The sequence below is a fragment of the Eriocheir sinensis genome, chromosome 28 (assembly GCF_024679095.1).
Source record: "Eriocheir sinensis breed Jianghai 21 chromosome 28, ASM2467909v1, whole genome shotgun sequence".
Lineage (NCBI taxonomy): Eukaryota > Metazoa > Arthropoda > Malacostraca > Decapoda > Varunidae > Eriocheir > Eriocheir sinensis.
In genome coordinates this window covers 2,795,576-2,809,933 of record NC_066536.1, presented here as the reverse complement: position 1 = coordinate 2,809,933, position 14,358 = coordinate 2,795,576, and the positions used below count along the sequence as shown (strand labels likewise).

General features: G+C 38.8%; 2 protein-coding genes across 5 annotated transcripts in view; one reads left to right on the top strand and one right to left on the bottom strand.

Moving 5' to 3' along the window:
- The window catches only part of LOC127004361 (protein transport protein Sec23A-like), a 22,247-nt gene extending 16,734 nt beyond the window's left edge, over positions 1 to 5,513 (top strand). For 2 of the 3 annotated variants that reach the window (XM_050871978.1, XM_050871977.1), the window contains exons 15-18: positions 30 to 185; positions 837 to 899; positions 1,183 to 1,209; positions 5,203 to 5,513. In XM_050871978.1, coding sequence (XP_050727935.1) covers positions 30 to 185; positions 837 to 899; positions 1,183 to 1,209; positions 5,203 to 5,292 — 336 coding nt within the window. In that variant the 3' untranslated portion in view covers positions 5,293 to 5,513. The remainder of the gene's footprint in view (positions 1 to 29; positions 186 to 836; positions 900 to 1,182; positions 1,210 to 5,202) is intronic. The other variant, XM_050871979.1, reaches the window with a different exon arrangement.
- On the bottom strand, positions 2,734 to 14,358 carry LOC127004362 (lymphokine-activated killer T-cell-originated protein kinase-like). Of its 2 annotated transcripts, none has more exons than XM_050871981.1 (9): positions 13,936 to 14,358; positions 13,190 to 13,337; positions 12,785 to 12,866; positions 9,630 to 9,852; positions 8,418 to 8,570; positions 8,071 to 8,192; positions 6,813 to 6,925; positions 6,497 to 6,658; positions 2,734 to 5,288 (listed from the first exon to the last, which is right to left on the bottom strand). In XM_050871981.1, the coding sequence occupies exons 2-9, from the start codon at positions 13,305 to 13,307 to the stop codon at positions 5,239 to 5,241; spliced, it is 1,023 nt and encodes a 340-aa protein (XP_050727938.1). In that variant the 5' UTR covers positions 13,308 to 13,337; positions 13,936 to 14,358; the 3' UTR covers positions 2,734 to 5,238. The 2 variants fall into 2 exon arrangements, with proteins under 2 accessions (XP_050727938.1, XP_050727937.1); XM_050871980.1 differs by having other exon boundaries at positions 14,047 to 14,355.

The following is a 14,358-nucleotide window of genomic DNA, read 5'->3' as shown; positions in this document are numbered from 1 at the left end:
ATGTATGTTAACTTTTTTCTTTATACCAGACTATGGCAGCATGGAAGAAGCAAGGCTACCAAGAGCAAGAAGAGTATGCCACCTTCAAAGACCTCCTGCAGGCTCCTGTGGATGATGCACAGGACATCATTGCCAACAGGTTTCCAATTCCTCGTTATGTGGAGACCGAACAAGGTGGCTCACAGGTATGTTGGCATTCATTTTTTAGTTTGTCATGATTTATTGATCAACCATCATGAGTGCTCAAGACAGATGAGCAGAGCTGTAAAATTAAGATAAAGATTTATTGGTAGCAAATTGTTATGTAGCAGTTATGTGTAATGTGGTAAAATTTTGGGCTAGTTAAGAAATAAAGGTGCATGTTCTGTCATGAAACATAAAAGTTATGGAGTATGAATACACTTTGAAGCAGAATGAAAATATATTTACCTACTGAAACTTTGGGTTCATCAATAGAACAAAAGCACAAGGAATTCAAGCTTCAAGATGTGTTTTCATGGGAGAGTTGGCAAAGCTACAGGGTTCAAGATGCCAAAGAAACTGTTGCTGTTTTTTACTTGAATGATTGATAATTCAGGCTGTAGAAGTAGGTACTTGAACCCCATGATGAGGGAGCTGAGAAGAGAAAATGAGTAGAGTTTGTTAAAATTCTGCAATGATGTGGAGCAGATGGTTAAATGGAAGGGATTGCATTTAAAAGTAGGAAAGCAAATTTTTAAAACTTTGCTCAGTTATGACTGCGTTTAAGATATCTCTGTAGAGAAACAACATAGCATGAATGCCACATATGAAAAGAAAAATTCACCTCACAGACTTAACGTTTTTCCTTTTAACAGGCCCGATTTCTTCTCTCAAAAGTAAACCCGTCACAGACCCACAACAATGCCATGTATGGAGGGGTGAGTATATGCTCTGGTAGCTTTTTTTCATATGGGTTAATTGTAAGTTAGTGTAAGTTTTATCAAGTAGTAAGTAATTTTCAGCATGGTTGGTTGAAAGCTGTATTTTGATTGTATTTTAGCATAATCATGTAACCCTCACAATATTTTATCTAGTTGGTGTTTCTTTGTCATCCTCATTCTGCTCATGTTGAAATCAAAGGTGTAAGTTATGATTTTCTTTCTCTTTTTGCTTTATGCTATAGTAATTAATTTTGAATATTTATTTTTTTTAATTTTGCAGTCAGCCATCCCAGACCCCAATTCAACGGTATTTATTTTGTTTGTTGTTTTGGTGATGGGATTTATTTACCTGGGAAAGTCATTGCTTGTGGTGATGGTGCCTCAGGGTGAAAAGTTACAGAGCCTTAAAATTAAGGTAGTAGAAGTGCATCAGTACGTAAACATACATATGAACCTGCAGCCACACATGCGCACATATACACGCACTACTCCTTGGCGAAGTTCATACGTCCTTGACTGTCACTCATTATGCTGAGGTTTGTGTCTTCCTCAGGCTTAACCCGGTAGCAGCGGGGATCATGTTTCTTAATGGTCTAAGTGAGAAAAATGAGAAAGAATCACCCCTCGCACAAACCATTTCATAATATATATCAAAGCATTTATGATCAGATTATGTATCATCTATTTTTTTGGATTTATATCATGGCACAAATTTGGCCCGTCGCTGCTACCGGGTTAAAGGCTTTTCAGTGACAAGAACTGGTTAGTGTCACCCCTTGATCAACGGGTACTGGGGTCTGTGAAGTCTCAGCCATAGCCATATATCTGTCTTATGAGCTCAAAAGTTCTTTCAGGGAAGGTGTTTGCTGCCAATCACTCTAATCTGTTCACTTAAGCTGGATCCCTAGCTGAGTATGTAAGGATGCTACTGATTGGCTGAGCACAGTATCTGACGTCCACATTGCCTAGTACACTTGCCAAGGTTCAGAAAATTTTCACATTTCTCTTCTTAGCTCATTTGTTATACAAGATAGGTAAATTCTGTTGACATCATTAGATTAAGCAGTGATCACAATTTTCAAAATTTGATAGGCAAAACAGTGATTAGATGAGTACAAGTCAGAAAATAGCATTTTATATTTAGACCCCTTATTACAACCCTTCCTTGCCTCCTCCCATATCGCACTTTGTCTAAAATCTGAAAGTACCTTTGTATCCAGAAGGATTTCATGTGCCAGGGCAAACATTTTATTTTGAAATTGATTCCATAATTGCTGAAAATATCTTTTACTAAATGTTGTAGTAACATTAAATGTTATCCTCTGATGTACTTGCTATAATTATTTTTTTTACTGTATCAAGTTTTGAAAATTGTGTAATAGTTGTACAATCACTACTTATTCCAATAATGTCAACAAAATTTGCCTGTCTTGTCACAATTAAGCTAAGTAAGGAAATGTGAATATTTTCTGAACTAGGGCTAGTGTGTTGGGCAACAGAGACGTCAGACACCCTGCCCACCAACAGCAGCATCCTTACTTATTCAGCTAGGAGCAAGGGATCTAGCTAAAGTGAATGGACAAATAGTCCAGCATGGGATCAGACTAGGTGAAGGAATGACATGGGCACACACAACCTTCAGTTATTTATGTGCATACTCAATATATCTAGTTCATGGGTGCACACAGCTTACTATCAATTTCAAAATAAATAATGTATTGTGTATATGTAGAAAGTTTCTTTAGCTTTAAGTGCATGCAAGATGATGATGCATGTGTAACAGTGCTGTATGTCATTTTAAATTAGTATGGTGGGGATATACATTGGCCAGTAAATTTATTTAAATTTATTTTATGCTAAATTACAAAAAAAAATATATAGTAATTTTTTCTAGCAAAGTGAGAAATATAAAAAATACTTTCAGTAGTAGATACATCTGATATTATTTACACTTGTAAGATTACCAAAACTTTCTGAAAAAAGGCACATTTCAGACAGTAGAATTGTTTGTACATTTGTTTAAACAATAACCTACATCCAAATCAGTAGTTATATAGCTGGGGAAGGTTTTATTAACCAATGATTAAAGGCCCCGTCACATGAAGCAACTTGTGAGGAAAGGTGGCCGGGCGCAAGGGTGGAAAGTCGCGCGCCTTCACCTGACGTGTGTTCAAATGTGTGCCTCAAGACGTGCGTGGCCATGTTGGTAGGCGCAGCACGTCACTTCATCAAAAGCTTTAGTACTGATTGGTGCCATAATAATCAGGAGAGACCGAGAAAAATAGGAAATGGACAAAACATAGGCAAACAATGGGTAGCTACCAACAAATTTAGGGAATTGGCAATGGAATATGAACTGGACTTTCAAAATTACATGACACTGCCTGTGACTGTTTTCCCACACGATACTGGACAAAATAAGACCACTGATTGTCAGGATACAATAATGCGACAAAGTATTTAATTTTTCAAGCTATCAACTATTTTCCCTGTAGCAGCATCCTTCTACAAATGATGTTTAACTTGCCACAGGCACACATTGTCCTTGTAGAGGGTGTATCAGTTGAACTACGTCCTCATGACACCACTAGAGCTGAAAGTTTTGGGACTTAGTGAGCGAGGAGGGGGTGGATGAGTCTTGTCACGCACCCTTTTTATCCAACACAGTTGGGTGGAGAGAAGCTCGCATCTTGTCACCCTGCACACCACGATTGTGTTGTGGGGACCGCCGTGGGCGAGCACCCACATATTCACATGGTGTCTGACGGGGCCTTTAAAGATGTTACAGATGCTTACAAATTCGAGGAGCACATGAATGCCCACAGTTGTTTCACAAGCCATATCCATACTGATTTTCATAATTATAACATGGATCTGTTTAGCTGACAGCATTGGTGCTTATCCTTACAGCTATTGCAGCATTTTTTACATGAAGAATGACAGAAACACAAGAAGCTATTCATCTATGTAAACATAGTAAGGATGTAAAATTTATGAGTGACAGGATTTTAGACAAGAATATTTAAATTTAAAAATATATTTTTTAAAAGCTTTAATAGTATGTAAATATAGTTTATAAGTTTATAAGCATGTTCACATTCACACAAGGTATGTTTGGAGAAGACAGGTAACTTTGATGGAAATGAAAGGTACAGGACTTGATCACTTGTGTAAACTAAATGCTTTCATTCAATTGAACCATACAATAGTCTCATTCTACAAGAGTTTGTGAGTAGATGGCACACGCACATTTAATGAAGCCCATGGGATTGGTATCAAAGTGTGGAAATTAAGGCAAGGGAACATGATAGATTTACTTATGCTGGATCCCTAGCCTAGTAAGGATGCTACTGGTTGACTGTTGGTAGGCATCTGTCACTCCACACAGTCTGAGGTGTGCATTAACGTGCTCTGGCAGCCTGCTGCCTCATAACGCATCTGATTGTGAGGATAATATATGATAGCCCCAGCATAGAAAACAGTCCTGAGTATCGACGATATGCAGGCAACCATTACAAATGCTATCAAATATAGTCTACTTTATAAAGTCAAAAATTAGTAGTAGTGTTGCAAACAGCTGTTTTGTTAAAATAAAGCCTACTACTTTATTTGGGCAGCAGACAGCACCAAGGCTGTTTAATAATGTTAATCAGTGATCTTATAATTAGAAAAATAGCTGTCTGCAAAAGTATTAATAGTGTTTAACTCGAAATCAACTATAGTTGGTGGTATTTGTTACCGATGACTGTTCCCTATGCATAGGGCATCATAATTATCCACAAAATCAGACATGCTGTGTGATAGCAGGTTGACAGAGCACGATAATGCACACTTCAGACTTGGGTGCCGTGACTATAGCTTTATAATTTCAATACACACTGTCACCATCATGTGCAGTGTAGTCTCAGTTAATTGCCTTGAACATGTTATAGCAGTCATAACCCTGATTGTAACATGCCAATATTTCAGTTGTTTGTATGTACCACAGTTTGGGATAATGCATTTCCTCTGGAAGTTTGTGCACATGTAATACTACTGACTGAATAGAGGAAACTAAGAAGGGTGATAATGACAATCCACTATGATTTATGAAGTTGAAGAGTTTTGCATTCCTACCAATTTCATGGAGAAATTGTTCTATTTATCTGCTCAAGAAAAGAAGAAAACACCAGTACATACCCTGGAGAGATGGTAAACCATTCCTGCTTTACTCAAGGAAGAATGAAGATGACTGCATATTCATGTCTTCCTATGTTACTTTACCATGTCCATGAGGCTTACAACAAATTGTGCATTGCAGGACGGTGGTGCACCAGTGCTCACAGACGATGTCAGTCTACAAGTCTTCATGGAGCATCTTAAGAAACTTGCGGTCACCACCAGCGCCTGAAGCATATTCCATTGTACAGTTATATGTTTTGAATATATTATTACATAAACTATTCACTAATTTAGGTAATTGTTTAGTTGGAGGTTTTCTTGAAAATAGATTGTAACATTTTAAATTTTCCCTATCATAAAGCCATTGTGGTATGGTAGTAAAGGATTTGAGAAAAAACAAACAAACTGTCAGATATATTAAAATTAAGTAAAGTATATTTCACTTTTTCAGTGCAAGTGTTTATTTTATAAATCCTTAAGTATGACATATGCTAAAGAGGATTTTCTGTCCATATTTACAGTAAACCCTCTGGTATCTAGGTTAATAGAGCCACTTAAATTAACAAATTTCTGCTTTACTACGAGCAAATTTGGGGAAACTGAAATTGCTCCTAAACTGGGGACTCGTACTCTTGTTATATCTGTAACAATATGACTCCCCCCCCCCTTAGGCCCTACTGGCAACCTCAGTGGCTCGCAGTACATCGTTAAGTGTGCTTCCGAGCTATATATACACAATAATAAACTATATACTTACATTTATTAGGTTCTTCGTTATTATATGTATTTTTGAATTTCCGCTGCTACTAACAGACTTTCAGCATCATAGAACTAAGTTTCCCCCTAATTAGTCCGTAACACCGAGGGTTTACTGTATATCAAACTAAAAGGTTACTATGGCAGAAACAATGCAAGAAATATGTATGAGTTTTGGTATGGGTGTAAGAACAAAAGGAGTAGATTGTAGAGTGGTTGGATGGATGAAGCATAGTAGTACTCTGAGATCCTTTTGACGTGATGGGAATGAACGATAACTTCATGAATAGAATTAGGGATAGGTTATTAGGGGGAAGCCACCAGTGCAGTGGATAAGTATTGGGGACTTTGGGTACAAAGCAGTGAATGTGGTAAAAAGGAAATACCAGTACAAAGAAAGTTGGAGACATTTTTGCCATGGCCATCCCCAATGGGAAATTCCTGTGTGGGCAATGGGCAGTGGTGATATATAAAGATAGATAGATAAATAGCTCTGAGGTAAATATCCTTCAGGAATCCTCAATGAGTTGGGGTCAAGATCAAAATGTATTTTTTCCTATTCATATACTCCTTCCTAGCAGCACAAACACCTTCTGAACTGCCCCTCTCATATAATCCTTTATCTTATTAATCAATATGCTTACAGTAACTTCAAGTCTTAAAAGAAAATATCTTACCTTCTGTCTTTTCCTTATTGTCTCCCATAGAGTCCAGTATGTTCACTACCTGGGCTGCTTTGGGGCGCTTGGCTGGCTCAGCCTCAGTGCAAGCATAGAAGATCTCAAGCACTGGCAGGTAGTCTTCAGTCAAGGGCGTGTCTGGCAAGCTAGGTCGCGTTCCTGAAGTCATGAGATGTGATTTTGAGGATATTCATGAAAACATCTCATTATGCAGCCAATAGTGGAAGAACTTTACAATGAAATAATCTCATTAAATGGCATGGAAAAGAGAACATCACCAGTAACAAATATACATACAAAAGAAACCATTTACCTAAGACCTTATAATACTCCTCTTCCACAAAACTTTCTGAAAGCTCCTCATCAGAAAATGCTTCTGATAAATTCAGCATATTTACATGAGGGGGATGGAGGGCCACCATTTCCCTGGAAAAAAAAAATAATAATAATTGGTTGTGTTGAACTGCAAGTGACTGAGTTCTTCCTGGATCTTGATTGGCTGGGGGCAAAGACAACATGGCTTTTGATTGACTGCACCAGTGTCTTGGTGAAGTGCCTTCCTCTCGCTTAAAAGAAAACCAGCATAGGTGTTTTGTTATTTTCGGAAAGTTTTGCTTGTATAATCAGTAGCTGTACTGGCATTGAAGGGTTTGATGATGTGTTGACAAAAGGAAGTGAGGCAGGCGAGAGGGGCCGGCATAGGTAAAGGGCAAGCGGTAGGCCACACAAGTCTCTCTGAGAAAGTCTTGGAACAACAGTCATCACACCAAACACCTCATTAACTCTTTTATGGTGACTTTTTAGTTGCTAATGTCAATTAAATTAAGATTCTAATTATTTCATTTAAATTATTTGGTGATGGGAGGGTTTCAAATGGTAGAAAAGGTTAAGTCCTGAGGTGGTGGCACCAATTGATCCTATATGTATGTAAAATATATTCTTGTCTTGCGTGGTTAATTGTAACCCAAAAGTCATCTAATGCAGTATGAATTCAGGGAGGAGAAATCTAACTATTGCTGCAAAAAATTTGTAACACATTTTTGAGCTGGCCAGGCAGAGCACGGCTAGCTGTTGTTGGAAATCTCCGGCGATGTGACATCATCAGGCTCGCCAACAATTATGCTTGACGTCTCTTGCTCTCTCAGCCACTAAACAATCAAGACCCCACTCCTCCTTGCCTCAGGCTGGTCCCTTCCTTCCACTCCCAGTCCCAGACCATAAACTCTATTGTATCCCAAGCTATCTTCTGTGACTGTTCTCCACCATGTCTTTCCCTTCTACCTGGGCCCAGTGGGGTTAAGCCCAATAAACAAAGTCCATTTGAATGCTACAGAAGAGACATCATTAAGAGAATTGAAGCAAGAGAGAAGTCGGCAGTTGCCTGGTCCCTGAACCTCACTAGTTTACAATATGAACTATCTAATCCCAGCATAAAGAAATCCTGACGGTCATAACTCACATACGTCGTAATTCAAGGAATACCTGTACATAAGCAATAATTTTTAGATTTTGCAAGAGTTTCAGTTTTGTTGAGATATCTAATATTTCTGATTACACAGAATGTAACATACCACAAAAGAAGTCCATAAGGAAACATGTCTGTTTTATGTGTGATGGTGGCTCCCTCCAAGACTTCTGGGGCTGACCAACACTCCGTCCCAATGTAGCACTTCTCTGGATCACGCAGAGCCCCCTGGATGATGACATTATTTGATGTTTAATTCAATGTTACAGGCTGTATGCTAAACAAAAATTACAGTCGTATAAGTGTGACCTTATGTTACCTAGGAACACCTAGTACAGCAGCAGCAGATGGTGACAGTGAACCAATGAAATCATTCATATCATTTAATCATAAAACTCTCGTAAGCATGCAAAAAAGAAAGGATCTGAAACTATTCAGTCATAAATTACCAACCTTGTCATCAAGTTTCAGAGATACACCGAAGTCACAGAGTTTTGCAACCTTGAAGTCACCCTTGATGAGAATGTTGCCACTCTTCAGGTCACCGTGAAGCAACTTTTTTTCTTCATGCAGGTACTTCAAGCCACTCGCTACATCTCTTGCCACCTAAAACAAATGACATGTTCTGCTTACATGAGTTTGATGAGGTTGAGCCAAGTCTAGGTCTGATGAACATGATGAATGTATGTAAAGAGGTCTATTCAACATGTATGTGAGGCGTCAAGAACTCGAGGGGCAAACACACCAACATGGCGGATTTTGAGTATTTGCCGGTTTCTGCTAAATGGAAGCACTGTGCAACCGTCTGTGAATGTGAAAATGGAAAATCGGTCTCTATGGCCCAGTAGAAGGGTGGTAAGAGTAGCGTGGTTTTGCCTGTCTGCAGAGTGTATGAAGTGGGCAGTATCAGGGTTCTAAGGGCGAAGAGCACTAGTAAAACACTCATAAAATACCTAAATAAGGAAATTTTGTTTTGAAATTTAAACTGGCTGTTAGTTACATCGTGTTCTTTTGATTTTCCGAGTTTGGATTAAATCAGATAATAAACATGCATTATTAACCCTTTCATTGCTAAATGCTTGCAGCGGGCGTTAGGCGTATTTGCTGGTGGCGCTAAACGCTCGCTGCGACCTCCACCCGCACTCAAATCTCCCGCGTATGCGAGTGTTCCAACACTAATTCTCACAACACAGGATTGCCAATTGAGTGGATTCTTCACTAAATTTGGTGGAAAATCATATCAGCCCAGCAAGGCAAATGTACGGAGGAGTAACTGGTGGATGTTCTTGCCCAATATAGTGGCATTTTTGCATAGCTTCACCTATCACCTGCCTGATTCCTTGACCAAATAGTTGTAAATATTGCAGTTGGCAATACTCCCTTGCCAGAATCTGAAGAAAAGATGTCCACAGTTCCCTCAATATGGCTGATCATCCTGCACGCACTGACATAAGGTTTTTTTTTTTTTTTTTTTTTTTTTTTACATTGCGGCCTATTGCGCCGGTAGGCTTCTTCCCGGTGGATCCTGGAAGCAAGTTTATGCATTCATAAAGAGAGTACCGTAGTAAAATGCCATCTATGTTGGAGCATATTTTTGTGGTGTGAATGTTTCTAAAGGAGAGTTCACCTTGAGATTAACAAAAATTACTGTACATATTCACCTACCTTCAAGATACTGAAGGGAGGGAATGGCCCCAAGCCTGCCTCCTCCCTTTTCTCAATCAGGTCATCCAGAGAACGGTCTCCACTTTCCATGAAGAGGCAGGGAACACCATCCTTGTGTGTATATGATCGGTACCCAATGATGTTTGGGTGGTTCAAGCTCTTCAAGAGACTAGCTTCGGTGTACAGTCTCTTCTTGAATTCATCATCTTCATCATTGATTTTTCTGAAGATGTAGTAATAGGTTACTGCTGAAATAGCATTCACTCAAATAGAACAAAACTATATTTATATTTTTTATGAGTTTTACAAATGCTACTCTCTTCAAGTGATGTATGCATAACAAAACTTTAGGCAGATGGGAATCAAAAGTTTGTGCCATCAATCATTCATTCATTCATCTTTGACGCCTGCTCCTAGGAGCTCCCACCAGGGGATGGCCACGGCAGAAGAGTTTCCATCTCTCTCTATCCAGACACTCCCTCCTTGCCTGCTCAAAGTTTCTCAAGGAACTTTCACTCCTCTCCCTGACGTACTCCTGCACCCTATCTTTCCATTTCACTAGAGGTCATCCTCTAACATTCCCTCCCTCTATCTCACTCACATACACCCTCCTGGTCATCTTACTCTCCTCCATTCACTGCATGTGGCCAAACCACTTTAAAGTCTGTCACTTCTTCCCTTCACCCATGTGACACATTCCAAAACGCTCATACACACTTTCATTACTCATTCCATCCATTCTACTCACACCATGTACACTCCTCAAATAACTCATTTCCACTGCCTGCACTCTAGACCTTTGACTTTCATTTCACTTGCACATGTGATTACTGTATTTCTCAAATCCCTCTTTACCTCCATGCTCACACTTCTGCCATTCATGATACGTCCCAAAGACCCTAACACCTTTCTTCCTTGCAATGCCCTTTCTCCTGTCTCTCCTTCTGTACCACCATGCTTACATATAACTGATCCAAGGTACTTAAACTCATTAACCTCCTCCATTTCTTCACCATGAAAAATTATTTTGCATTTTATTCACATTCAATTCTCAATCTATATGTGCATACAAAATCCACAACCTCACTTCTACTCTGCTCACAAACCATCACTTTACTTTTGTTGACATTTACTTTCAGCATTCTCCTTTTACATACACTATCAAAAACACTGACCAAATTTTGTAAATCACTTTCATTTTCTGCAATGAGCACTGTGTCATCAGCAAATAAGATTGAATTCAGCACCCACTTCCTTCCCTCAGGGTACATTTTTACTTAAACTTCCCCAACTTTGCCCTTCATTTCTCTCATAACACCATCCATATAAATATTGAACAACCATGGTGCCATGACACACCCTTGCCTCAAGCCCACTTTTATCTCAAAATTTTATAGAGGCAAAAATGCATATGCCAGCAGAGGTGTCCTTTTTCTTGGAAAGTTTGCTGCTAATTGCAAGGTAAGGTGAATCAAAACTCATTTGCTAAATAAAGTTACTCCCTCCGATATACAGTATGTCAGTTTGAAAAGAGTAATCAGATTATGAAGTAATGTGCAAGTCTCAATTTGTTAAGATGAGCCATCTAAGTCAGCAATATAAACATGTTTTCTGATGCATGCTTCTTCATAAGTAATTTTTCACATAATTTTGAGGCAGAATGGGACTAAAAAATAAATTAATTAATTAATAAATAAATAAATAAAAATAAAAAGTTATAAATCTACTAAGGGGACTAAGGGGAGAGCACGAGTTTTGTAACAATAAGCTATTTTGTAAACCTAGACTGCAGATCATAATACATCAGATAAAAATGTACATTTATAAGATTTTTCCCCATCTGTATTTATGAAACAAGTAAATATAAGAACAGAAGAACGTAAGGAGTCTGCAAGAGGCCAGTAGGCCTGTACAAGGCAGCTCCTGTGAACCTAACCCCACCTAAAATCACTGTCCATGAACTTGTCTGATCTATTTTTGAAAGGCACTTTTGTATTGGCACTCACATGACTACCCAGCCTATTCCACTAATCCACCACTCTATTAGTAAACCAATTTTTGCCTACGTCCTTGTTGAATCTGAACTTATCCATTAGTACTACATGTCCTACCAGGTTCTCTTAACATCAGAATCATATTAATTATTAATATCCCCCTTATTAAAGCCCTTCATCCATTTATAAACCTCGATCAAGTCTCCTCGCACCCTTCGCCTTTCTAGAGAATGCAAGTTTAATTGTTTAAGTCTTTCTTCATATGGCAAGTTTTTTAATCTGTGAATCATCTTAGTAATTCTTCTCTGTACAGATTCTAACATTTTGATATCCATTTTATAGAAAGGTGACCAGAATTGAACTGCATAATCAAGATGAGGTCTCACTAATGTTAAATATAGCTTGAGGATGACTTTGGCACTTCTGTTGCTTACGCTCCTTGAAATGAATCCCAGTACCCTGTTTGCTCAATTTCTAGCTTGAATGCATTGTGCCCTTGGATGGAGAGCAGAGAAGACTGAGACCCCTAAAGCCCTCTCACACCTAGACCTACTTATGGGAGTGTCATTTAAGACTATTTAAGCAATAGTTATGTAAGGGATTGTTCCTACCTACACTAAGAATACTGCACTTCCCAACATTGAACTCCATCTGCCATTTCCCCGCCAAGTCATACAATCTGTTTAGTTCATCCTGGAGAATACTAGCGTCCTATTCCAACTCAATTACTCTACTGATCTTGGCATCATCAGCGAACTTACTGACATCACTACTAATACCTGTACGAGTCATTGATATAAATATATAAATGCTAAACAGTAGTGGACCCAATACCGAACTTTGTGGGACCCCACTCGTAACAGCTCCAGTCAGATCTTTTACCATTGATTTGCACGCTTTGCTTCCTATTGCTAAGTCATGCCCTGATCCAGTTCAAAACTTTACCCTCTACTGAATGAGTATGGGGGGCCTAAGAATTGAAACCCAGAGACTGTATAAGTCAGAGCAGGCAAAGGACCAGGTGGAAAGATGAAATTGGAGCATTTGCTGGAGTAGGATGGAATACATTAATATCAGACAGAGAGGCAGATAACATTGGGAAAGACCTTTGTTCTGCAGTAGACTAGTAATGGCTTGAGATGATGCATTTCTATAAAATACCTGTTAATTTTCTTTACAGCCCAGGGAGATTTGTAGCTGCCATGAAGAGGTGAGAAGCGCTCCATTAAGTAAACATTCACACCTGCAAGAATATGTTTAGAGGATAAACCTTTTAAATGTAACATCAAACTGGCAAGGAATTTTTTTTTTAAATACCACTGCTCAACAATAAAAATTTATTTATTTAGCTATTTATTTATTGTTATTTAGAAATTGCATGGAATTGCTGTTCCGAATTGTATAGACCTGAATTACAAGAGTGCAGAGTTAGTGGCATGTCAATGGTGGATAAAGAGAAGCTATCAAAATTGGTGTTATACTTCTGCTTGTGTACGTATGTTGTAAATCATGTCCACGGGTTCTAAGAGTTTTAAGAAAGTAATCCTGATTGGATAAGGGCCTCACCAGTGCCATATCCCAGCTGCTTCATGAGAGGGGAGGGAGGAATGACAATCTTGGGTGTGCAATTGCCACCCTTTCCCTTTCTTGTTCTATTGGAAACTGGGGTCTTGAACTCAGCCATTCTTTGGTGTCTGTTGTACACTGCTACAACCTGCAAATAATATATACTTGTATAACAAAATTCAGGTTAAACAAACTTCTGAGTGGGCTTTTTTGTTATCTTGTTTTAGTGCCCTTGAGCTATCTCGCTTGCTGTGGAAAAACAAAAAAAAACAAAAAACAGTATATGTGGGAATTTACCAAACAAGTTTGGTAAAAAAAGGGAAGAACAAGAAGACGAAGAACAAGAAGATAAAGAAGAACAAGAAGACGAAGAGGAGGTAGTAAGAGAAGAAGTAAAGAACAAGAAGAAGAAAAGGAAGAACAAGAAGACGAAGTGGAGGTAATAAAAGAAGAAGAAAAGGAAGAACAAGAAGACAAAGAAGAACAAGAAGATGAAGAGGAGGTAGTAAAAGAAGAAGTAAAGGAAGAACAAGACAAAGAAGAACAAGAAGACGAAGAGGAGGTAGTAAAACAATAACAAGAAGACAAAGAAGAACAAGAAGACGAAGAGGAGGTAGTAAAAGAAGTAGTAGTAAAGGAAGAACAAGAAGACAAAGAAGAACAAGAAGAGGAGGTAGTAAAAGGAGAAGAAAAGGAAGAAGCAAAAGAAAACAAGAGAAGACACACACCGTCCCGCCCACACTCACCCCACAGCAGTCACACACACAACTCACTGCTCCTCGGGGGAAAACAAGTACACGGCCACCTCACTGAAAGGCTAAAGAGTTCCCGGACTATAGTGGAGGATGGACAGTCACCAGAAATTACGTGCGAGAGGGAAGAATGTTGACGCCTTCCTCCTGACATCCACCGGCCACCATTTGAAACGCTGTGTGGTGTGTGGCTGGCTGTCAGTGTTGCCAACGGTGCCTCTTCTTCTTCTTTTCCTTCTTCTGTCTTTTTGTTCTTCTTGTTCTTCTTCTGCTTCTTCCTTTTCCTCTTCTTCTACTATTTTTTTCTTTTCTCTGTTTATTTCTTCTTCTTCTTCTTTTCCAAATTCTTTTTTCTTCTCCTTCGTTTTCTTTTCTTATTTTTTTTCCTCTTCTTCATATATTCTCCCTTGTTGTTTA